The sequence below is a fragment of the Crotalus tigris genome, unplaced genomic scaffold, assembly GCF_016545835.1.
Source record: "Crotalus tigris isolate CLP2741 ecotype Arizona unplaced genomic scaffold, ASM1654583v1 scf7180000023622.256236, whole genome shotgun sequence".
NCBI classification, from domain to species: domain Eukaryota; kingdom Metazoa; phylum Chordata; class Lepidosauria; order Squamata; family Viperidae; genus Crotalus; species Crotalus tigris.
Window position 1 is genome coordinate 233,341 of NW_024100085.1, and position 22,896 is coordinate 256,236.

General features: G+C 38.5%; 3 protein-coding genes across 4 annotated transcripts; all 3 read right to left on the reverse strand.

Annotated features, from left to right (window-relative positions):
- Window positions 1-1,684: 1,684 nt before the first annotated feature.
- Window positions 1,685-4,015, reverse strand: LOC120297477 (olfactory receptor 2D3-like). The gene is made up of 2 exons (XM_039320135.1): window positions 3,882-4,015; window positions 1,685-2,764 (listed from the first exon to the last, which is right to left on the reverse strand). The coding sequence occupies exon 2, from the start codon at window positions 2,752-2,754 to the stop codon at window positions 1,834-1,836; it is 921 nt and encodes a 306-aa protein (XP_039176069.1). The 5' UTR covers window positions 2,755-2,764; window positions 3,882-4,015; the 3' UTR covers window positions 1,685-1,833.
- On the reverse strand, window positions 3,544-10,236 carry LOC120297476 (olfactory receptor 2D2-like). Its single transcript, XM_039320134.1, has 2 exons — window positions 9,680-10,236; window positions 3,544-8,164 (listed from the first exon to the last, which is right to left on the reverse strand). Exons 1-2 carry the CDS (start codon window positions 9,808-9,810, stop codon window positions 7,234-7,236), a joined length of 1,062 nt encoding a protein of 353 aa, XP_039176068.1. The 5' UTR covers window positions 9,811-10,236; the 3' UTR covers window positions 3,544-7,233.
- A 4,780-nt stretch (window positions 10,237-15,016) lies between these two features.
- Window positions 15,017-18,954, reverse strand: LOC120297478 (putative olfactory receptor 2B8). 2 transcript variants are annotated; one of them, XM_039320137.1, is made up of 2 exons: window positions 18,632-18,954; window positions 15,017-16,308 (listed from the first exon to the last, which is right to left on the reverse strand). In XM_039320137.1, exon 2 carries the CDS (start codon window positions 16,300-16,302, stop codon window positions 15,385-15,387), a length of 918 nt encoding a protein of 305 aa, XP_039176071.1. In that variant the 5' UTR covers window positions 16,303-16,308; window positions 18,632-18,954; the 3' UTR covers window positions 15,017-15,384. The 2 variants fall into 2 exon arrangements, with proteins under 2 accessions (XP_039176071.1, XP_039176072.1); XM_039320138.1 differs by lacking the exon at window positions 18,632-18,954 and adding an exon at window positions 17,946-17,971.
- Between the last annotated feature and the right edge of the window lie 3,942 nt (window positions 18,955-22,896).

Consider the following 22,896-nt stretch of genomic DNA (forward strand, 5'->3'; position numbering starts at 1 on the left):
TACCTACAGTCATTCAGGTATCAGACTTGTTCCCCTTCAATTTTTAAGTGTGAAATGTTTTTAAAGGCTTTAGAAATATCATTTCAAAGATTCTTACCACTTAGAGAACTGAATGATATAGAGCAATATGCAGCAGGCACATCCACATGTTACATTTATATCAATTTCACATCTGCTTTTAAAGAAAAAAAAATTCAAGAAGATAATGCTTCAACTTTTATTACACTTTGTTGTTTAATTTTAAAAAGCCATATTATCCTGAATTTAGAGTACAACATTCAGACCAATATATCTTCCCCCAATACTGTATGTGCTAAATTGAGCAGGAATTGCCATATGCAGTGTTTTGTTTATCGTTAGAGTACATTCAGAAGATTTCTACAATATTTCAACACTATATGTTCTTGGAAGATCTCACAATGCAAACCTATTAATGTTACTGAAAATAAAATTTTATTGAATTGTAACAGAACAGAATAACAGAGTTGAAAGGGACCTTGAAGGTCTGCTAGTCCAATCCTCTGCTCAGGCAGGAAACCCTATATCAGACATGTCAAACTCATGACATCACATGACGTCGTGCAACATATTGGAGCTTTTTCTCCATTGCCGGCAATGGGGTGGGCACGATTTCCTGATGACACTCCTGCCCTATATCATTTCTGACTAGTGGTTGTCCAATCTCTTCTTAAAAACCTCCAGGTCTGGAGCACACACAACCTCTGTATGCAAGTCATTCCACTGATAAATTATTCTAACTGTCAAGAAATTTCTCCTTAGTTTGTTCATTTTATTGCAGCGTATTCCAGAGCATATTTTCTCTGTTTTCTAAAGTGTTGGATAGAAACATAGACTCATTCTGGTCAACAACACACCGGTAGAAATTATAGGACAACAACACCAGTAAAAATTGTAGGACAGATTATATAATCAGTCTATGAATATCTAGAAAATGATATTGTTTCTTTGGGTGCAATATGGTTTTATAAAAAATATACCAAAAATAAAGAATCTAGGGAATAGGTTAAATCTTACCTACCTGAAACCCATAAATTCCTTTTTATAATATATGTGGTTCAATTTGTATCAGAGTTGCTCCTCTACAGTTTAAAGTGCAATACTTTCTAAAACTTTTCACACCACAACCAGGAAAGTAGACACAAGAGCAGAATATTCCAAATTTCATAAGAACTAGCCTTTGAAATTTTAACATCTCAACACAGTTACTGAATAAAGAATAGGCTGAGAGAAATATCATGCACAGAACCATGAGATGATTTCAAGGTTGACAAACCCAGACTTTCAAATTATTGTGGATCAATATTCACAATCAACCAATTAGACCAATGGTGGTGAACCTATGGCACTGGTGCCAGAGGGGGCACTTGGGCCTCTCTCTGTGGGCACACGTGCTGTTGCCCCAGCCTTGCCTCCCCCTGCAACCCCCTCACCAGCAGCCCCCTGGAGGAGAGTCACCCCCAAGCGTGGCCCTTGTGGAGCAGCACAGCCAAGGACATGGCAGCCAGGCAGTGTAGACAAGACTCTGCCCTCACGCCCCATCATGACAGTTGATGCTGCAGGGCGCGGGGAGGGGGTGTGGCTGCCATGGCACTTCTGGGCTGCCTGGGCGATCTGCAGCGGGCCCTGGAGGGGGTGAGTGGCACTGCGGGCAGGTGGGGTGGGGCAGGGCAGGGGGTGGAGCAGGGCGGGGCCAGTTTTTGGGCACTTGGTCTGTAAAAGGTTCGCCATCACTAAATTAGACCATCAGGGCTTTTTAAAAACAGTTGATTAATCATGACACAAACTGTAATAACTTTGTTCAAAGGTCCTTCTTCACAGGATCTTGGCTGCTGCCCTATGAATATCCTTGTTTCGCAGGGTATAAATGATAGAGTTGAGCAGAGGAGTGATCACAACATAGAAGACTGCAATTTGTTTATCACGATCAGGCACTGTATCAGTCTTTGGAAGCAGATACACACAGATGGAAGGGCCATAAAACAAGGAGACCACAAGGAGATGGGAGACACAGGTAGAGAAAGCCTTCTGCCTCCCCACACTTGATTTCATTTCTGACACAGAATAAAGAATAAATCCATAGGAGGTCAATATGAAACAAAGGGGAACCAGAAGGACACATGAGCCTATACCAAAAATAATGTCCTCAGTAATACTTGTATCCCCACATGCAAGTTTCAGCACCACTGGTAACTCACATATGAAGTGATTGATCTGATTGGGGCCACAAAACTTTTGACAAACAAGGCAGACAATGCAAACCACACAGATCAGAGGACCTATGATCCAGCATGCTAAAGTGAACTGCAATTGGCAGTGCTTGCCCATGAGAACAGGGTAAAGTAAGGGACGGCAGATGGCCAGGTAGCGGTCATAGGCCATAACTGCTAACAGGAAAACCTCAATAACAGCTGTGGCCAATGCAATGTACATCTGGGTCACACAGGATGTGAAAGAAATGGTTCCATCATCAGCCAGGAGCTGAGTCATCATGAGAGGCATGGTGCTGGTAACATAGCAGATGTCTACCCCTGCAAGTTGGGAAAGAAAATAATACATGGGTGTGTCGAGTCTTGCATCAACCTGCACCAATACGATGATCAGCAGGTTCCCCAATACTGTAAGCAAGTAGATGATAAGAACCGCCCCAAAGAGGAGAAGCTGGATTTTTCTGTGGGTGGTGAGTCCCAGCAGGATGAATTCCTTGACAGAGGTGAAGTTCTCGGCTTCTATCATGGTCTCTTGTCTGAGAAGAAGGAGAAAAGAATGAGCGGCCATTAAACTGACTATCATTTTTTAAATATGGGATTACATCAAAACACAGCCATGATAACCAATGGCCATTCCTCATATCAGGAATTATTACAAGAAATCATATTATCAACATTTGAAGATAAGTGTGCTTTGATGCAGGGAACATCAAAATTACTATCAAATAAAAAATATTCCTGGTCTTGTTTTTTCCTATCACTATTCCTATATTTGAAACAAGACAAATTTGCTTAGATATTAGTTTAAAGAGAATCTAAAGAATGTATATCACTTATTTGGGGTGAAGTTTGTTTACTTGTCAACTGTAGTTATTATGTATGTGGGGGATTTTTCCTCTCAGAAAAATCTAAATATTTGACCTCATGTTAAGAATTTTTTCAGTTACTGCAGTCCTAAGAGACTAAGAAGGCGAACAAAACAGGAACAATTGACTTAGACGTTATGAAAGTTTGCAGATTTAATAGTAATATTGCAAAGGTTTCCCGAGCTTCAGAAATTGCAAACTGCAAATATTTTCCCATGCTGGAAAATATACGTAAGGCACTTCTATCCATGACTAGAACTCATGGCTGGGCACCAAAATAAAGGAATATAGTTGTGAGTTTCTTGAAGGATTTTATTTCAAAATTGCTTAAATAGTACTGTTAAATATAATATATATTTTCAGTAACAGTTTAAGAAGTAATACTTGTGAGAAGAAAAGTTCGAGGATCTTTCCAAAATAAAATAAAATAAATATCTGTGTTTGCTTCATTAACCTTTATTTCAATTAAATTCAAATTACAAAATAAGTTAGAACATGCACACATTAAACTTCCTTGATTCTAGTAACACAGATTGTTTTTATAGGAAAACAAAGGATATCTCAGCAGAATCTTTTCATGAGTTTATAAAGGGACTTCTGTTCAGGGAAGATCAGGAAAGAATTTTTCAAAAAACAAACATCATAGAAATACTCACATTGCTTTAACAATGTCTATTTTGTATTTGAATAAAGATGTTAGAACATATCTGTATTAAACTTAATCTAGTCTGCTGACACTGATTAATTTTCTAAGAAAACAAAAATGATCACATCAGATCCACATTACCTTCTTTGGGCTAGGAATCAAGCAAAGTTGGGTATAGTTAGTACTTGGACTAGAAATAACCAGGAATTTCCAGAGCTGCAGATTATCTGTTTTGTCCAATGGCAGAAGAGAATTTTACCTTTCTTCTTCATAAGATGTCCCTCATCCATCAAAAAAGAGCCAAGAGTGTTATCATTTTCTACTAAAGTGCCCAATAAGATGATTCATTTACTTTCTATGAAAACCAGATATTGTGCATCTATTCTGGAATTGGTAGTTCTCTCATGGAAGACCTCACACAAACTGTCACAGAACGTTTCTTAATAAAAACTGAAATGGTTCTTTTGGCAGGAGCTCAACTTATTCATGACCACTAATAAGATCTAAATGCACATAGGGGAATAATATGCTCTTTGAAGATGTCTTGTAATTATTTACAATTTATGAGCACATACAGATCAATAAGGGATTCTGCATAATGCTATGGAGAATACAAAACTTTCTTTGCTTTTCTTTCTCTTCAAAATTAATGTTGAAAGAAAATTGGTCTGAGATCTTGATCCCAATAAAATTTCTCTTGTCCCTTTGGTTATTTCCACCTCTTGCTACTTTGTTGCTCTTCATCTTGGGTTTCTTAAAAATCTAATCAAGGACAGGAGATTGTTTAAATATATCAACAGAGATAAAATAATGAATAGCCAAAACTCTCTGTCTATGTCCATTTTCAAAACCAAGAAAGATGGGGGGGATATATCCTTGGTGCTGTCTGACCTTGGTTTTCTTGCAGACATTTCATTACCCAAACTAGGTAACATCAACAGTGCTAGTAAGGAGTGTGGTTTGTTGTCAGTTTATATTCTAGTGTCCAGGCCTATCAGTGTTGGGGTGGTCTTAGAGGGTCTGTTTAGTGTTGGCTTCTTTGGCTGTTTCTTGATTGGAGTATTGTTCACTTCTTGATTGTTGGTCTGATAAGGGACTTTAAAGGAGCTGAGAATCAATTTTCCTCTTGTATGTACAGTAAGTGATTGTGCTTAATGTTTTTTCTCAGTACATCCCAATTATTCTAGAAACTTTCACTCAAGGCGTGTCTAATGTGCCATTTACTTTGGTTAGTAACAACCTAAGAATAAAAATAGCTTAAGTGACCAGCTTAATGTGAACTAGTCATGTCAAAGAACAGCTGATTTCTTTTGTAAGTTCCTGGTCCTTTGGGTCATAAAGGACATCTTGTTCAAAAAAGTATACATGGGGGTTAGGCTTAAGGAACAAAAAAGGGGCTTTGGACTTTGTATAAGAACTGCACCTCTCTGCTAAAGGAGCCAAACATTTCGTCCACAATGAAGAAATGCCAAGTTCCCTTGAGCTTGTCTTTGTGAAAAATCTCGTTTGTGCATTAGGTTAATAAGAGCAGTTAAGAGGTTTAAGTTATAGAGACACAATATGAGTCTGGGCCTTTCTAGAAGTCAACTCTGACAGTATATCTGTGTTGACACCATTTGAGATTAGAAAACGTTTTAGCTGGAACATGCCCATATTAACGTTTTGGGTTTTTTTTGCCTGAGAGCAAGAAAAGATGTTTTGACCAAGCAGATCAATTTTGCTTAAAACAAGAGAAAAAAAAGGAAGTCCTTCTAAGGCCCTAATTTAAGTAAAGAATATACTAAGAATTTTTGCACATTCCACTAGATAGACACCTAGAGGATGATAATATTACACAATGTTCTAGAATTTGACTTGCCTGGAAAAGGGCTCAACTATGAGCTCTTTATGCTCCAACTGTGTGTTTGAAAAGGTACATGCATACAACTTCCTTCTAAACCCGAGTTTTTCAACTTTGGAGATTTCAAAATATGTGGATTTCAACTCCCAGAATTCTTCAGTTCTAAATTTCAGTAACATCTTTTAAAAGGAAACTAACATAGTTACTGTATTTTCCGGTATATAAGACGACTTTCTAAAGCGTGGAAATCGGCACCGAAGTCGGGGGGTCGTCTTATACGCCGAGTCGCCTTATATGCCAAAAAATACGGTAGTATGGTATCTATAGAGTTACTTCCCCTTGGAGCGTTGTGGAGTGCATAGTAGTGTGCCAACTTGTAATTAATCTTTAACTCAATCAATGATTCTGGGCAGGTTGTTTTTTCTAAAATCAAAAAGACGCATGATCCAAAAATTAGAACTCATGAATCTTACATTCAAAACAATATTTCTCTAATATTCCAACACCATTCGAGTTACACAATGTTTTGCATGTTTAACAATGCCACTGTGGCAATGCCACCCTTGACTCAACTCAGAGTCACAACTGCTGAATTTATTGTACCACACCCCCAAATTTCAAATGTGTTTTCTGGACAGGGGGATTCCTACTGGCCAACTGTCACTGACACTTGAGAAAAATCATGGAAGATATGATAAGGTCAGTCTGTGAACATCTAGAAAATGACACAGATCATCTATCTGTTCTCAACCTCAACTCTATTTCCCTCAATTTCCGCCGCCCCCCCCCCCTTTCTCTCAGTGGCTGATAATGGAAGGCCTGGGTGTTCTCCTTATTCTCTTGGTGATTTAAAAAAAGACTTGTTCTCACACAACTCCACTATCCAGTATCAGTATGTTCATAAATATGATATCAGAAGCCACTTCTTTATATCTTTTTACTTTCTTTTTCTTTTTTTAATATTTTTCTATTTGCTTATCAATTTTCTAATTTTTTTTAATTTATGTTATTTTTACTTGTAAACATTTTCTTTAATAAAAAATGATTTTAAAAAGAGTACCCTTGTTTTCTGAACTTCTTCCTTCCTTTTCTGGAAATGAAGCTGCCAGGTTCAAGAAAACATCTGAAGAATTAATCCAGGATGGATGCAAGTTGAGAGTCATTCTAATACATGCTGTTCTGTTGCATGGAAAGCATTCAGCTATAAGCTATATTCTATGCTCTGTCACTATACTTTTTAAAAGTACACCCTACTTCTAAACCTTCAATGACATCGCTCAATGACACAGTTTCATATGAAGCTAGCATGGACAGTACAGCTCCATTGAGATCTGACGATCTGGAGCAATACTCACAATCAACTACGGTTAGATAATTAGGGCTTTTTTTAAAAAAGAAAGAAAGAAAGAAAGAAAGAAAGAAAGAAAGAAAGAAAGAAAGAAAGAAAGAAAAAAAAAAAGTTGATTAATTCACACCACAACCAGACACAAGAACAGCTATTCCATATTTCATAAGAACTAGGCTTTGATGTTTTAACATCTGAACACAATTATTGAATAAAGACTAGGCTGAGAGAGATATCATGCAGAGAACCCGTGAGTTGATTGATTAATCATGACACAAACCCTAATAGTTTTGTTCAAAGGTCTTTCTTCACAGGATTTTGGCTGCTGCCCTATGAATGTCCTTGTTTCGCAGGGTATAAATGATAGAGTTGAGCAGAGGAGTGATCACAACATAGAAGACTGCAATTTGTTTATCACGATTAGGCGCTGCATCGGTCTTTGGAAGCAGATACATGCAGATGGAAGGGCCATAAAATAAGGAGACCACAAGGAGATGGGAGACACAGGTAGAGAAAGCCTTCTGCCTCCCCACACTTGATTTCATTTCTGACACAGAATAAAGAATAAATCCATAGGAGGTCAATATGAAACAAAGGGGAACCAGAAGGACACATGAGCCTAAACCAAAAATAATGTCCTCAGTAATACTTGTATCACCACATGCAAGTTTCAGCACCACTGGCAACTCACATATGAAGTGATTGATCTGATTGGGGCCACAATAGTTTTGACAAACAAGGCAGACAATACAAACCACACAGATCAGAGGAGCTATGATCCAGCATGCTAAAGTGAACTGCAATTGGCAGTGCTTGCCCATGAGAACAGGGTAAAGTAAGGGACGGCAGATGGCCAGGTAGCGGTCATAGGCCATAACCGCTAACAGGAAAATCTCAATAGCAGCTGTGGCCAATGCAATGTACATCTGGGTCATGCAGAATGTGAAAGAAATGGTTCCATCATCAGCCAGGAGCTGAGTCATCATGAGAGGCATGGTGCTGGTAACATAGCAGATGTCTACCCCTGCAAGTTGGGAAAGAAAATAATACATGGGTGTGTGGAGTCTTGCATCAACCTGCACCAATAGGATGATCAGCAGGTTCCCCAATACTGTAAGCAAGTAGATGATAAGAATCACCCCAAAGAGGAGAAGCTGGATTCTTCTGTGGGTGGTGAGTCCCAGCAGGATGAATTCCTTGACAGAGGTGAAGTTCTCGGCTTCTGTCATGGTCTCATGTCTGAGGAGAAGGAAAAAGAATGAGTGACCATTAGACTGACTATCATTTTTTAAATATGGGATTACATCAAAACACAGCCATGCCAACCAATAACCATTCCTCATATCAGGAATTATTCCAAGAAATCATATTATCAACCTTTGAAGATAAGTGGGCTTTGATGCAGGGAACATAGGGTTTCCTGCCTGAGCAGGGGGTTGGACTAGAACAGTGTTTCCCAAACTTGACAATTTTAAGGCATGTGGACTTCAACTTCCAGAATTCCACAGCCAGCAACGCTGGCTGTGGAATTCTGGGAGCTGAAGTCCACATGCCTTAAAATTGTCAAGTTTGGGAAACACTGGACTAGAAGACCTGCAAGATCTCTTCCAGCTCTTTTATTGTGCTGTATTGTATTATATTGTGTTGTGTTCTGTCCTGTTCTGCTCTACTCTTTTCTGTTCTATATAGAATTGTAACATCAAAATTACTATCAAGTAAAAAAATATTCCTTGTCTTCTTTTTTTCCTATCAGTTTTCCTATATTTGAAACAAGAGAAATTTGCTCTTGATATCATTTTAATGAGACTCTAAAGAATCAAAATACCTTACTTGGGGTGAAGACTGTCTTTTTGCCAACTATAGCTATTATGTATGTGCGGGGGGGGGTGTTCTCTTCAGAAAATCTAAATATTTCATCTCACGTTACGACTTTTTTCAGTTATTGCAGTCCTGACAAACTAACAAAGCGAATAAAACAGGAACAATTGACTTTGATTATTTAGCTACTTTTAGCAATTGACTGAAATTAGACTTTATGAATTTTTGGAGGCTTGATTAGTAATTTATTAAGTTATTTTTTTCTGTAGCACTGTGGACTAAAAAGATTGAAAATATTTGGTACAATTTGGTAATTGTGCAAAAATTGTCAGAGCTTCAGCAACTGCAAACATTTTCCCATGCTGGAAAATATACGTAAGGCACTTCTATCCATGACTGGAACTCATGGCTAGGCACCAAAATAAAGAAATATAGTTGTAAGTTTCTTGAAGGATTTTATTTCAAGATTGCTTAAATAGTACTCTTGAACATAATATATATTTTCAGTAACAGTTTAAGAAGTAATACTTGTGAGAAGAAAAGTTCGAGGATCTTTCCAAAATAAAATAAAATAAAATAAATACCTGTGTTTGCTTCATTAACATTTATTTCAATTAAATTCAAATTACAAAACAAGTTAGAACAGGCACACATTAAACTTTCTTGATTCTAGTAACACAGATCGTTTTTATAGGAAAACAAAGGACATCTCAGCAGAATCTTTTAATGAGTTTATAAAGGGACTTCTGTTCAGGGAAGATCAGGAAAGAATTTTTCAAAAAACAAACATCATAGAAATACTCACATTGCTTTAACAATGTCTATTTTGTATTTGAATAAAGATGTTAGAACATACCCATATTAAACTTAATCTAGTCTGCTGACACTGATTAATTTTCTAAGAAAACAAAAATAATCACATCAGATCCACATTACCTTCTTTGGGCTAGGAAGCAAGCAAAGTTGGGTATAGTTAGTACTTGGACTAGAAATAACCAGGAATTTCCAGAGCTGCAGATTATCTGTTTTGTCCAATGGCAGAAGAGAATTTTACCTTTCTTCTTCATAAGATGTCACTCATCCATCAAAAAAGAGCCAAGAGTGTTATCATTTTCTACTAAAGTGCCCAATAAGATGATTCATTTACTTTCTATGAAAACCAGATAATGTGCATCTATTCTGGAATTGGTAGTTCTCTCATGGAAGACCCCACACAAACTGTCACAGAACGTTTCTTAGTAAAAACTGAAATGGGTCTTTTGGCAGGAGCTCAACTTATTCATGACCACTAATAAGATCTAAATGCGCATAGGAGAATAATATGCTCTCTGAAGATGTCTTGTAATTATTTACAATTTATGAGCACATACAGATCAATAAGGGATTCTTCATAATACTATTGAGAATACAAAACTTTCTTTGCTTTTCTTTCCCTTCAAAATTAATGTTGAAAGAAAATTGGACTGAGATCTTAATCCCAATAAAATTTCTCTTGTCCCTTTGGTTATTTCCACCTCTTGCTGCTTTGTTGCTCTTCATCTTGACCTCTTTGGTTTCTTAAAAATCTAATGAAGGACAGAACATTATTTAAATATATTAACAGAGGTAAAATAGTGAGTAGCCAACACTCTCTGCCTATGTCCATTTTCAAAACTAAGAAAAATTAGGGTGGGGGTCCGTGGTGCTCTCTGAAATTTGTTGTTTTCTTGCAGGCATTATCCTAACTAGCTAATATCATCAATGGACTGGGATGGAATGGGATGGGATGGGATGGGATGGGATGGAACAGGATAGAACAGAACAGAACTAGAATAGAACAGAACTAGAATAGAATAGAATAGAATAGAATAGAATAGAATAGAATAGAATAGAATAGAATAGAATAGAATAGAATAGAATATCAGAGTTGGAAGGGACCTTGGAGGTCTTCTAGTCCAACCCCCACTTAGGCAGGAAACCCTACACTAGTGGTGGCAAACCTATGGCATGCGTGCCAGAGGCGGCACTCGGAGCCCTCTCTGTGGGCACACATGCCGTTGCCCCAGCCTTTCCTCCCCCCGCGACCCCCTCCTCTCCAGCAGCCCACCTGAAGAAGAGTTGCCACCCGGACCAGCACAGCCAAGGACATGGCAGCCAGGCAGCACAGACAAGACTCTGCCCTCACGCCTCATCGTGCACAGTTGATGCTGCAGAGTGCGGGCAGAGGGCGTAGCCGCCATAGCACTGCTGGGCTGCCTGGGTGATCTGCGGTGGGCCCTGGAGGTAGTGAGTGGCCCTGCGGGCAGGCGGGATGGGGGCGGGGCAGGGGGAGGCAGGGGCGGGGCCAGTTTTTTTGGCACTTGGTCTCTAAAAGGTTCGCCATCACTGCCCTACACCGTTTCAGACAAATGGTTGTCCAATCTCCTCTTAAAAACCTCTACTTTTGGAGCATTCACAACTTCTGGAGGCAAGTTGTTCCACTGATTAATTGTTCTAACTGTTAGGAAATGTCTTCTTAGCTCTAGGTCGCTTCTCTCCTTAATTTCCATCCATTGCTTCTTATCCTGCCTTCGGGTGCTTTGGAGAATAGCTTGACTCCCTCTTCTTTGGGGCAGCCCCTGAGATGTTGGAACACTGCTATCATGTCACCCCTTGTCCTTCTTTTCATTAAACTATTCCCCTGATCATGCTAGTAAGAAATTCAGTTTGCTATCAGTTTATATTCTAATGTCTTGTACTGTCAATGTTGGTGGGGATGGTTAGAGATTCTTTGGTTGGGCTGTTTGCTTTTGGATTCATTGGCAGTTTCTTGATTGGGGTATTGTTTACCTGATTGTTGATTTGATGTTAACCTTGGAGTTGATCTATGCTGATCTGGATGCTGATTGCTTGTGGGGAAATTCTTGGGTCTTTTTATTCTCTTTTTGGCTGGTTGATTGTCTCTTTTGCATAGTCTATAGATGTTGTTAATGTCTATGTGTTTACTGATGGCTAATTTGTCAGAGTACCAGGCTTCTGGAAATTCCCTGGTGTTTTTGGACTTGGCTTGGTCTAGGATAGTCACATTTTCCCAAATGAAACTATGGTTCTATCTATATGTTGTGGAATAAAAGAGTTTTCATCATGTCTTCTGACTACTAGCTGGTGTTCATGGATGCATTTTGCCAGTCTTCTGTCTATTTGTTCTACACAGTGGCTGTTGCAATCCAAAGAACCAGTCCAAAGAATCTCTAAAATCACCCCTACCAACATTGGCAGGGCAAGCCACTAAAATATAAACTGACAGCAAACTGCACTGCTTTCTAGCTCTGATGTTGTAACCTAGTTTGGGTAATTAAATGTCTGCAAGAAAACAAGCAAGCTCAGAGAGACCAAGGACCCCTCATTTCAACTGTGAACTACAAATATTCTCCTTTCTTGGCAAGAAAGATTAATATTCCCAGAACTTCTAATATTAAAAAACAATTGTATAGACAGAATTATTAGCTTTTCCTAAGAAATATGAAATATGTCTCCAATTAAACAATTAACCATGCCACAAATCCTAATGGTCTTGTTCAAAGACTCTTCTTCACAAGATATTTGTGGCAACCCTTGAGAGAAGAGGGAGTCAAGCTATTCTCTACTCTACGCTACTCTGCTCTACTCTACTCTATTCTATTCTACTCTACTCTACTCTACTCTACTCTACTCTACTTCTGTTCTATTCTATTCTATTCTATTCTATTCTATTCATCTTGGTTATTGCCCAATGAATGTCTTGGTTGTTTAGAATATAAATGATAGAGTTGAGCAAAGGGTTGATCACAACATAGAAGACTGCAATTTGTTATTTCATGATCAGGATCTGAATCAGTCTTTGGAAACAGGTACATCCAGATTGTAGGCCCATCAAATAAGGAAACCACAAGGAATAGGAGCCACATGTAGAGAACATTTTGTGCTGCCCAACATTTGATCTCATTTGTAATACAGAATGAATAATAAACTGATAGGAGGTCAACATAACAGAAAGGGGTACCAGTAGAACAAATGCTCCTGAACCCAAAATAATGGCCTCGGCAATCCTTGTATTACCATATGCAAGTTTCAATACTACTGACCACTTACATATGAAGTTATTGATTTCTTTGGGGCCACAAAAGTTTTGGCAAACAAGGCAGATAATTCAAATCACACAGAATAGAGGAGCTGTTATCCAGTATGCTGAAGTAAACTGCAACTGACAGTGCTTGCCGTGAGAACATGATACAGAAAGGGAAGGCAGTTGGTCAAGTAGCCATCATAGGCCATGTCCACCAACAGGAGAACCTCAACTGCAGCTGTGGTCAAGGCAATATACATTTGAATCATACAGAATGCTAAAGAAATTCCTCCCTCTCTAGCCAGGAGCTAAGTCAACATTAGAGGCATGTTGTTATTAGTGATGATGGTGGTGATGGTGGTGGTGCCATACTGTACCATTCCTTCCAGTGTTTTCCCCTTTTCATAAACATGATTTGGTCCATTCTCCTGGTCTTTCACATATTCATAATTCTTTCTAGAATTTTCTTTCTGGGCTTCCTCCTTGCCTCAGGGCTGGAGTTGCAGGATCCATTTTGCTTCACTTTCATTTTCCCAGTTGATGACCTCTCCAGCAACATAACCTGAAGCATTTACTATAACACACACATTCTTCCTCAGCTTTTCCTGCCTCTTTTTATATCCTGAAAGCAAAATATACATTTATATCCTACAGTCAAAACATATATACACTGAGGGGGTCAACATATTTTCCAAAGTACCTGAAGGCAGGACAAGAAGCAATGGATGGAAACTAATCAAGAAGAGAAGCAATCTAGAACTAAGGGTAACTTTCTAGACAGTTAGAACAATTAATCAGTGGAACAACTTGCCTCCAGAAGTTGAGGGTGCTCCAACACTGGAAGTTTTTAAGAAGAGATTGGACAACCATTTATCTGAAATCATATAGAGTTTCCTGCCTTAACAGAGGGTTGGACTATACTTCTGAGGTTCCTTTCAATTCTGTTATTCTGTTATATATGCCTTACTATATCAGCTCCTTTTAGCATTTTCCATCTTTCCCCCTAAATGCTTATGGTCACGTGGAGAATCATTTCCCTTCCCTATAAACCCATGATCTTGGCACAGATTCTTTTCCTTCAGCCATGCACTTCAACCTGCCATACCATCATCTTGTTTCCTGAAATTTAGGGAGTGGATCTGAATAACCATACTTGAATACCTTAGCTTCATATGTACACAGACATTTACTATAGATATGGTCTATTTTCTCCACCTTTAAGTATGGTATTATAGGAACTTTCCACAACATTTCAAACCACAACTAGGAAAGCATGTGTCACCATGTTTATTCTACTTCAATCAAAAAAATGATTTTAGAAGTTATAACATCTCATTACAAAGAGATCATATTGAGCAGGTATCAACAGAATCATAGGCTTGACATCATGGTTCTAGAAAACAAACATTCTAGATTAATACAATCATCCAACATGAGGCTATTAATTAAAAAGAAAGGGTAATTATGGAAGATGGAGAGACAGAACAGAATAGAATAAAATAACTTTATTTTTTTTTTTATTTTTTTTATTGAAAATTTTTAAATTTTACAAAAACAAATCCCCTTCCCATACCCCCCCCAACCCTACCTCACCCCCCTCCTACCCAACCTCCCAAACCCTCCCCTTGACTTCCCAGAGCTGAGTACAGGCTTAATTGAGAAAAAAACTTAAAACACTTTTAAAACCTAAACAAATTTAAATACAATCATCATTCTATATAAACTCCCTCCAAAAACGCAAATTTAAACATTACTTTCTTTGAATATCTATACCTATAATGTAAAATCTAATTTCTCCCTCTTTCAATAAAATAACTTTATTATCACTTTAAATGTACACTAATCAGCATACATTAAATGAAATTTCATTGCATATAGCTCTCAAAGGCTCACCACCTCCAATATACACTGCATAACTGTAGAAAAGACTAGGCTGATTAATCAGACAAATAACTCTTCCCAAATATAGGCTAGATTGAGAATTGCAATATACTATGTTCTGTCCATCTGTCCAGTGCATTTAGAAAGATTGGTACAATATTTCAACACTGTGGGTGTTAGGTCCTCTCAGTAGTGGCGAATGATGAAGACACATCTTGCAAAGAACAACTCTTTATTTTGGGTTTCAGCCAAAACTCCAACAACGAGCAAAGGCACATAGGCCTCCTTTTATACGCCCAGATCCCCGAACACAATGGCAACATAGTCAGGCACTTTTCGCGCCTTGCGCATGCACGCAAAGCCACTGCCACTCAGTCTGGTCCCAGGCAGCTTCTGCAAGGCCCGGGACCATTGCATTTGCAGGCTCAGGACACAACAGTGGGGGTTCATGTTCTTTAGACCACAAAGAACTTTGTTTTAAGGTTTCAACATCTCAACATAATTACTAGATGAAGATTATTCGGACAGATAGATCATCCACAGACTTGACTTGATTTCAAGGTTAAAGAAACAAAGGCTTTCAAATATTTATGGAGTAATACTCGTAATCAGCCACTTAAGGACCATCAGCTTTTTTTAAAAAAAAAAGATTACCCATGACAGAATACCTAATACATGTCTTCAAGTATGACCTTCTTCACAAGATCTTGGCTACTGCCCTATGAAAGTCTTTGTTTCGCAGGGTGTAAATGATAGAGTTGAGCAGAGGGGTGATCAAAACATAGAAGATTGCTATTTGTTTATCACAATCAGTAGCTGAATTAGTCTTTGGAATTATGTACACCCAAAGCAAAGGACCATAAAACATGGAGATCACAAGGAGATGGGAGCCACAGGTAGAGAAAGCTTTGCGCCGCCCACTTGATTGCATTTGTAAGACAGAATGAAGAATAAAACCATAGGAGGCCAATACAATAGAAAGGGGAAGCAAAAGGAAAAATCCTCCTATACCAAAAATAATGGCCTCAACAATTTTGGTATCACCACATGCAAGTTTCAGCACCACTGGCATCTCACATATGAAGTTATTGATCTGATTGGGGCCACAATAGTTTTGGCAAAGAAGGCAGACAATGTAAATCAGAGAGACCAGAGGAGCTGTTATCCAGCATGTTGAACTGCACTGCAATTGGCAGCTCTTGTTCATGAGAACAGGGTAAAGTAAAGGACGGCAGATAGCCAGGTAGCGGTCATAGGCCATAACCCCAAACAGGAGAATCTCAACACCACCTAAGGCCACTGCAGTGTATATCTGGACCATGCAGAATGCTAAAGAAATGGCTCCATCTCCAGTCAGGAGCTGAGTCAACATGAGAGGCATGGTGGTGGTTACGTAACACATATCTACCCATGCAAGGTGTGAGAGAAAATAATACATGGGTGTGTGGAGTTTTTTATCAGTCCGCACCAATACAATGATCAGCAGGTTTCCCAAAACTGTAAGCAAGTAGATGATAAGAATGACCCCAAAGAGGAGAAGCTGACTATTTCTGTGGGTGGTGAGTCCCAGCAAGATGAATTCCTTGACAGACGTGAAGTTCTCGGCTTCTGTCATGGTCTCCTGTTTGAGGCGAAGGAAAAAGAATGAAAAGCCTTTAGGTCAATTACCATTTTTAAATACCATACTTTCCAGTATATAAGACGACTTTTGAGAGCATTGAAATTGGCGCCGAAGTCGGGGGTCATCTTATTCGCCGAGTCGTCTTATACGCCGGAAATAACGGTCATTTCTGGCATATAAACTACTTTCTAGGCATGTGACTCGGCGTCGAAGTCGGGAGTCGTCTTATACGCTGGGTCGCCTTATACGCCGGAATATATGGTATATAAATTTAGAAAAACAGGAAGATGATAACTAACAGCCATTTTTTATAACAGTGTAATGAAAATCCAGGAAATGTTAGATCAACCTTTGAAGGTGTGTATGCTTTGATGCATGGAATGACAAAATTAATTGTGGGAGGTTGAAATATTCCTGTTTCTCTATTTTCATATCCATTTATATTCCTGGAGGTAGAAATATTCCTGTTTTTCTATTTTCATATCCATTTTTCTTTATCTGAGACAAGAGAATTTGGTTTAAACTTTGGTTTAAAGAGAAAAAATTAAAAAATATATTTTGGGTGAAGTCTAGTTGTTTTTTTTTTTTTGCAATATATTGTGGTTATTGTGAGTTTTTCTTAGTTGACAGAATATACTTTAACATCTATCATCATTCACAATATTTAAACTCATGGCAATATTTTTTTTTCAGTTAGCTCAGTACTGGCAGGTTAATAAAAGGTACAAAAGTACAACTGAAATAACAATTAATTGCTACTTTTGGCAATTCGCTTAAATTAGACTACATGGATTTTTGCAGGTTTTGTCATCAGTACTAATTTATTCCATGATTTGTTCTGTAGCAATGCAAACTAAAAATAAAAATAAAAAATCCAAGGAATTTGTTACCACTAGGTAAAGGTGCAAATATTGCCCTAACTTCAGAAACTGCAAACATTTTCTCATGCTGGAAAACATACAAAACAATTCTATTTTTCATTTGCTACTGAAAATTTCTTTTTCAAGATTGCTTGAGTAATAATTTCAAATATGCCTTACACTTTCAGGGTTAAGAACAAATATTTCCTAAATGTTCTTTTAGAGTCTCTCCAAAAGGAAATAAATAAAATACATCTGTTGCATCATCAATCTTTATTTGAATTTACAAGTTATTGAATAACTTAGATCTTGCCCATATTAAACTTTTTTTTTTTTTTTGCTCTAATAACATGGATTATTTTTCAAGAAAAAGAAATGTTATTTCAAACTCCATCCCTGGACGCTTTCAAAAACAGACTGAATAAGCATTTATCTGAAATGGTTATAGGGCAGGGATAGGCAACCTCAGCTCTTTTATGACTCATGGACTTAAACTCCCAGGAATTCTGGGAGTTGAAGTCCATGAGTCATAAAAGAGCCGAGGTTGCCTACCTCTGGTTTCCACCTCAAGCAGGGGTTTGGACTAGACCTCCAAGGTCCCTTCCAACTCTATTATTCTATGTTCTATGACTTTTGTTGTCTATTATACAGAGATTTCCTTTCAGGGGAGGTCAGGAAAGAATCTTTCCAAAAGCAACCATCATAGAAATATTCAAAATTCATCAACATTGTTTATTCTGAATTTGAATAAAATTGTTAGAACATGTTATAACATACCTATAGTTAAGGTGACCAACCCTCCTCCTTTAGGGAGGACAGTCCTCCTTTTGTAAGTTCAGTCCTCCCTCGAAAAGTGTCCTCCTTCATGTCCTCCTTTTCAATATTTGAAGACTAATCTGCAGGGCTTTTTTTTTCCCCTCATAGAACGCTCAGAACGGCATTCCGGCACCTTTTTTTGATGGGTTTTTTTTCAACTTTTGCATGAGCTGTGCTACTGCCACTATTGGCTTTTGAAAGCCAATAGGAATTGCTGCTGAGCGCGCCAAACACCGAGGCTGGCAAACTTTGCACATGCAAGTTGTCTGTATTATTGTTGCAATGAATAAAATGTTTCTTTTATTTAAGATATTTTTTCTTCAATTTATTTGTGTCCTCCTTTTCATTGTAAAAAAGTTGATCACCTTATTATAGTAAACTAAACTGGTGTAATAATACACATTATTTCTCTGGGAGAACAAAGTTTGGTATGTTTAGTTCTTGGACTACAGATGACACTAGAGATTTCCAGAGTTGCAGTTTTTCCCTAATGGGAGAAGAGAACTTTATCATTCTTCTTTTCCAAGATAGCAATAGCACTTAGCACTTAGACTTATATACCGCTTTACAGTGCTTTACAGCCCTTTCTAAGTGCTTTACAGACTCAGGATATTGATCCCAACAATTTGGGTCCTCATTTTACTGACCTTGGAAGGATGGAAGACTGAGTCAACCTTGAGCCAGTGAGATGTTCCTCATCCATCAAGAAAGAACCCAGCATATTAATATCTTCTATTAAGTGCTTAGCAAGATGGAAGATGATCCATTTGCTTTCTATGAAAGCCAGATATTATGTATCTACTTAGGATTTTGCAGGTCTATCATGGAAGAATCTTCAAAAGCTTTCATAGAAAGTGTCTTTAGTAAAAGAAAATTAAAGAATTGTTTTGGGAGGAGCTCAGCAGTTCATTATCAGAAACGACATCTAAATTATCTTGGATAATAACACAGTCTCTAAAGATATCTTGGAATTATTATAATTTATGAATGTATACACACCACTAAGGGATTCTGCATATTACCATTGAGATTATAACATTTTGTTTGCTTTTCTTTCTCCTCACAATATCTCTTGAAAGGAAACTGCCATGAGATCATGATTCTGATGAAATTGCTCTACACCCTTTGGTCATTTCCAGTAATTTGTTCATGTTGATCTCTTGGGGATCTCTAAAATGTAATCAAGGACAGAACATTATTTGAAAATATCAGCAGATATTACAGTAATGAATTCCCAATACCCACTGTCTATGTCTATTGTCAAAAACAAGAAAGATGAACATTCCCACAACTTCTACCATGTTTCCCCAAAAATAAGATCTAACCAGAAAATAAGACCTAGTGTGATTTTTCAGGATGCTCATAATACAAACCCCACCCCAAAAATAAGCCCCAGTTAAGATTGTCATCCAGATGTCATCCAGTACCGTATTTTCCCGAATACATGCCCTAACTGCAAAATAAGCCCTAATACGTCTTTTGGAGCAAAAATTAATATAAGACCTGGTCTTATTTTTGGGAAAACACAGTAACATGCAATAATGGTTGTACAGAGAGAATGAATATTAAAGGAAAGTTGCAAGGGAAAGCAGTGGCAAACCTTTTCTGTACTTTCCTGGGAAATATGACCTGGGCATGTCTCCAAGTCTTGAATTCCATTCATGAGATCTGGGTGTCCAAATATGTGTGGGCCCCATGTTCATTACCAGTTGGTCTTTGGTAAGCTCTATGTTCTAGTATGAAATTTCAACTTTAAAGCATGTCATCATCTCTAAATTACTGTCTACTTATTTTTTTTAATAAAATGATTGCACTGAAAAGTATGCTTTATTCATTAAATCCTGTTTGATTTGAATATATATTGACCATATATTTTGCATAATTAGATTACAAAAAGAACAAAAATTGAGAAATAAGATGCCTTTCCATTTTGGCTCAGGAAATGTTAATAGGATTCTCCATTTGTTTGTTGGCCAAAAAATCAGGTTTATATTAAAGCTTTCTTGGTGAGGTTCAAAGACCCTACAGAGTTCATCTCCTGAATGCTTTTACAAATCAGGTGAAGGGATTTTATTGTGCTTATGATTTTAGTATGTTTAAGTTTGACATTAGCATTTATTTTATATATAGTAACCATTTTATATTGATACTTATAGTGTCATCATGTAATCATTGTTTTGTTATTTTGTAATCATTATTTTGTAGTTAATTGCTTGATCAGATTATATATATATATATATATATATATATATATATATATATATATATATATATATATATATATATGTTTTCTGAGGTTTTCGCGGGTGTTTGTATTAGGTCTTTGGTTGTTCGGGTTTTCTCCCACGTAAAATTGGAAGTGTCTTGGCGACGTTTCGACGAAGTCCCATTCGTCATCTTCAGGCTGGTGTTTTCAGCTTCGTGCTTCGAGCAGCAATGTGTGGTCTTAGCTGTTTCTTCCTTTTAACTGCCAGTGGGGGTATGAACTGATTGGGTGGGAGCTTGGCTGTGTTCTGATTGGGTGGAGGTGTGTTCTGATTGGTTAGGGGCTTGGCTGTGCTCTGATTGGCTGGGGGGTTGGCTGTGCTCTGATTGGCTGGGGGGTCGGCTGTGCTCTGATTGGCTGGGGGAGTGTTCTGTTTGGTTGTGCTCAGGTTAGTCTGAGTTGCAGAGGGGTTTAAGATTTTGGGCTGCCTTGCTATTTTTTGGCTTCGCGTTTGTGGTCGTGCCTCATTTTCATGGAGGGTGTCAGTTTGCTTCATGTATGGATTGGAGGGCTTTAAAGTGGCTAATGATGCAGCTCTGGTCTGGCTTCTGGTTTGTGGTCGTGCCTCATCATCGGTGTGGCTTTGGGTTTGCTTTTTGCGTGGATGTGTGGTGGTGACATCCTGTGTGGTTTTTGTGAGTGTGGGTCTGGTATCATTTTTTGTGTTAGGGAGTCGTTTGTCAATAAGGCGGGTTTCCAAATGGCTGGTAGGCGGGAGGTATCATCTCGCTTGTTCATGCTGTGTGGGCGTTTTTCTATCTCGATGGCTTCTCTGATTATTCTGTTATTAAAATGTTCACTTTTGGCAATGGTTCTGGTATTTTAAAGTCATGTTCATGTCTGTGGCTTTTAGGTGTGGAGCCAGGGGAAGATGTTTGGTTTTCCTCTTTTTTTTGACGTGAGTTCTTATTTCTTTCAAGTGCAGTGCACTTATTTCTTCTGTTGGTTTTGTCTGATTTATGTGGTGGGACAAGTGGTGGCAAGTGGGATTATCGTACTCACTCCTATTGATTTTTCTAATTCAATTTTATCTTTGGGGGTTTTTTCCTAAGGATGGTGGATATTTGTCTGTTTGTGCAGAATGCTGTTTTGATGTTGTGGTTATGGAGGATCTTACTGATTCTGTCTGTGGTGCCTTTTATGTATGGGAGGAGGGCTTTGCCGTTTTCTTGTTCTTCGTCTTGGATTTTAGTGGGGGTTTCTTTTTGGATTAGGTTTGTAATCTTATTTCTTTGGAATCCATTGGATTTTAGTACATTGGTGAGAGTGTGTAGTTCGGTTTTTAGGTGTTGTTCGTCAGCTAAGCGTTTTGTTCTGGAGATGAGTGTCTTGGCTACAGAGTTGATCTGTGCTGGGTGGTGGTGTGAGAGAGCGTGCAGATAGCGGTTTGTGTGTGTTTTCTTCTGGTAGATGGTGTGTCCTAGGGAGCCATTGGATTTCTTGTAGACTAAGACATCCAGGAAGGGAAGTTGGTTGTTAGCTTCTGTTTCCATGGTGAACTGTATTTTGGGGTGTAGGCTGTTGAGGTGTGTGAGGAAGTTGTCCAGTTTTTCTTTCCCATGTGGCCAGATTATGAAGGTGTCATCTACGTATCTGAGCCAGAGTTTGGGTTTGTGATCCGATTTTTCTAGAGCTTGGGTTTCAAACTGTTCCATATAGAGGTTTGCAATGACAGGTGAGAGGGGTGATCCCATGGGTGCTCCTTCTGTTTGTTTGTATTTTTGTCCATTATAGATGAAGTATGTGTTGGATAGGCAGTGGTTGGTCAGATCTAAGATGTGTTTGGGGGGGTTATATTTGTTTTGGATAGCTGTCAAGGCTTCTTTGATAGGCACTTGGGTGAAGAGGGATATGACATCGAAAGCTCACAGTAGGTCGCTGGGCTGTAAGTTTTGTTTCTTTATGATCTCTATAAACTGGAATGAGTTTTTTACGTGTGAGGTGATGGATTCTGCATAGGGCTGTAGTTGTTTGGCGAGAAATTTGGCTAGGTTTTGTAGAGGTGAGCCTATGGAGCTGACTATAGGTCTGAGTGGGGTTCCTTCTTTGTGTATCTTGGGGAGACCATAGAGTTTGGGGCATCTGGATGATTTCTCTCTGGGAATGATTCTTTGCTGGATCTCTTCGCTAATGGGGGAGGCTTTTATTTTGGATCTGGTGGTTTTTTCCAGGTAGGTGGTGGAATCTGTATTTAGGGGTTTGTATGTGGAGTCTTGGAGTAGGTTGGTTAATTTGGTTTGGTAGTCAGATGTGTTCATAACCACCGTGGCGTTGCCCTTGTCTGCTGGTAGGATTATTATGCTGGTGTCTTCTTTCAGGTTACGTAGTGCTGTCTGTTCCTCTTTGGTTAAGTTGCTTTTGGGTGGCTTGCTGGTGCAGAGGATGTTGGTGATTTTGAGTCTGATTCTGTTAGCGTCGTCGGGGTTGATTTTGGTCAGGCTGGTTTCAACTCCACATATAATGGTTTCAGTGGGGATGTGTTTGGGAGCGACTGCAAAGTTGAATCCTTTGGACAGGACATTGGTTTCGGCTTTGGTGAGGATCCTATCTGAGATGTTATGCACTGTTTGTTTCATGTGTGGCTGTGAGGGAGGAGGGGTTTGTTTCTGGCGTTCTTGTAGTCTTCGGAGTTTGTTGGTGTGTGTA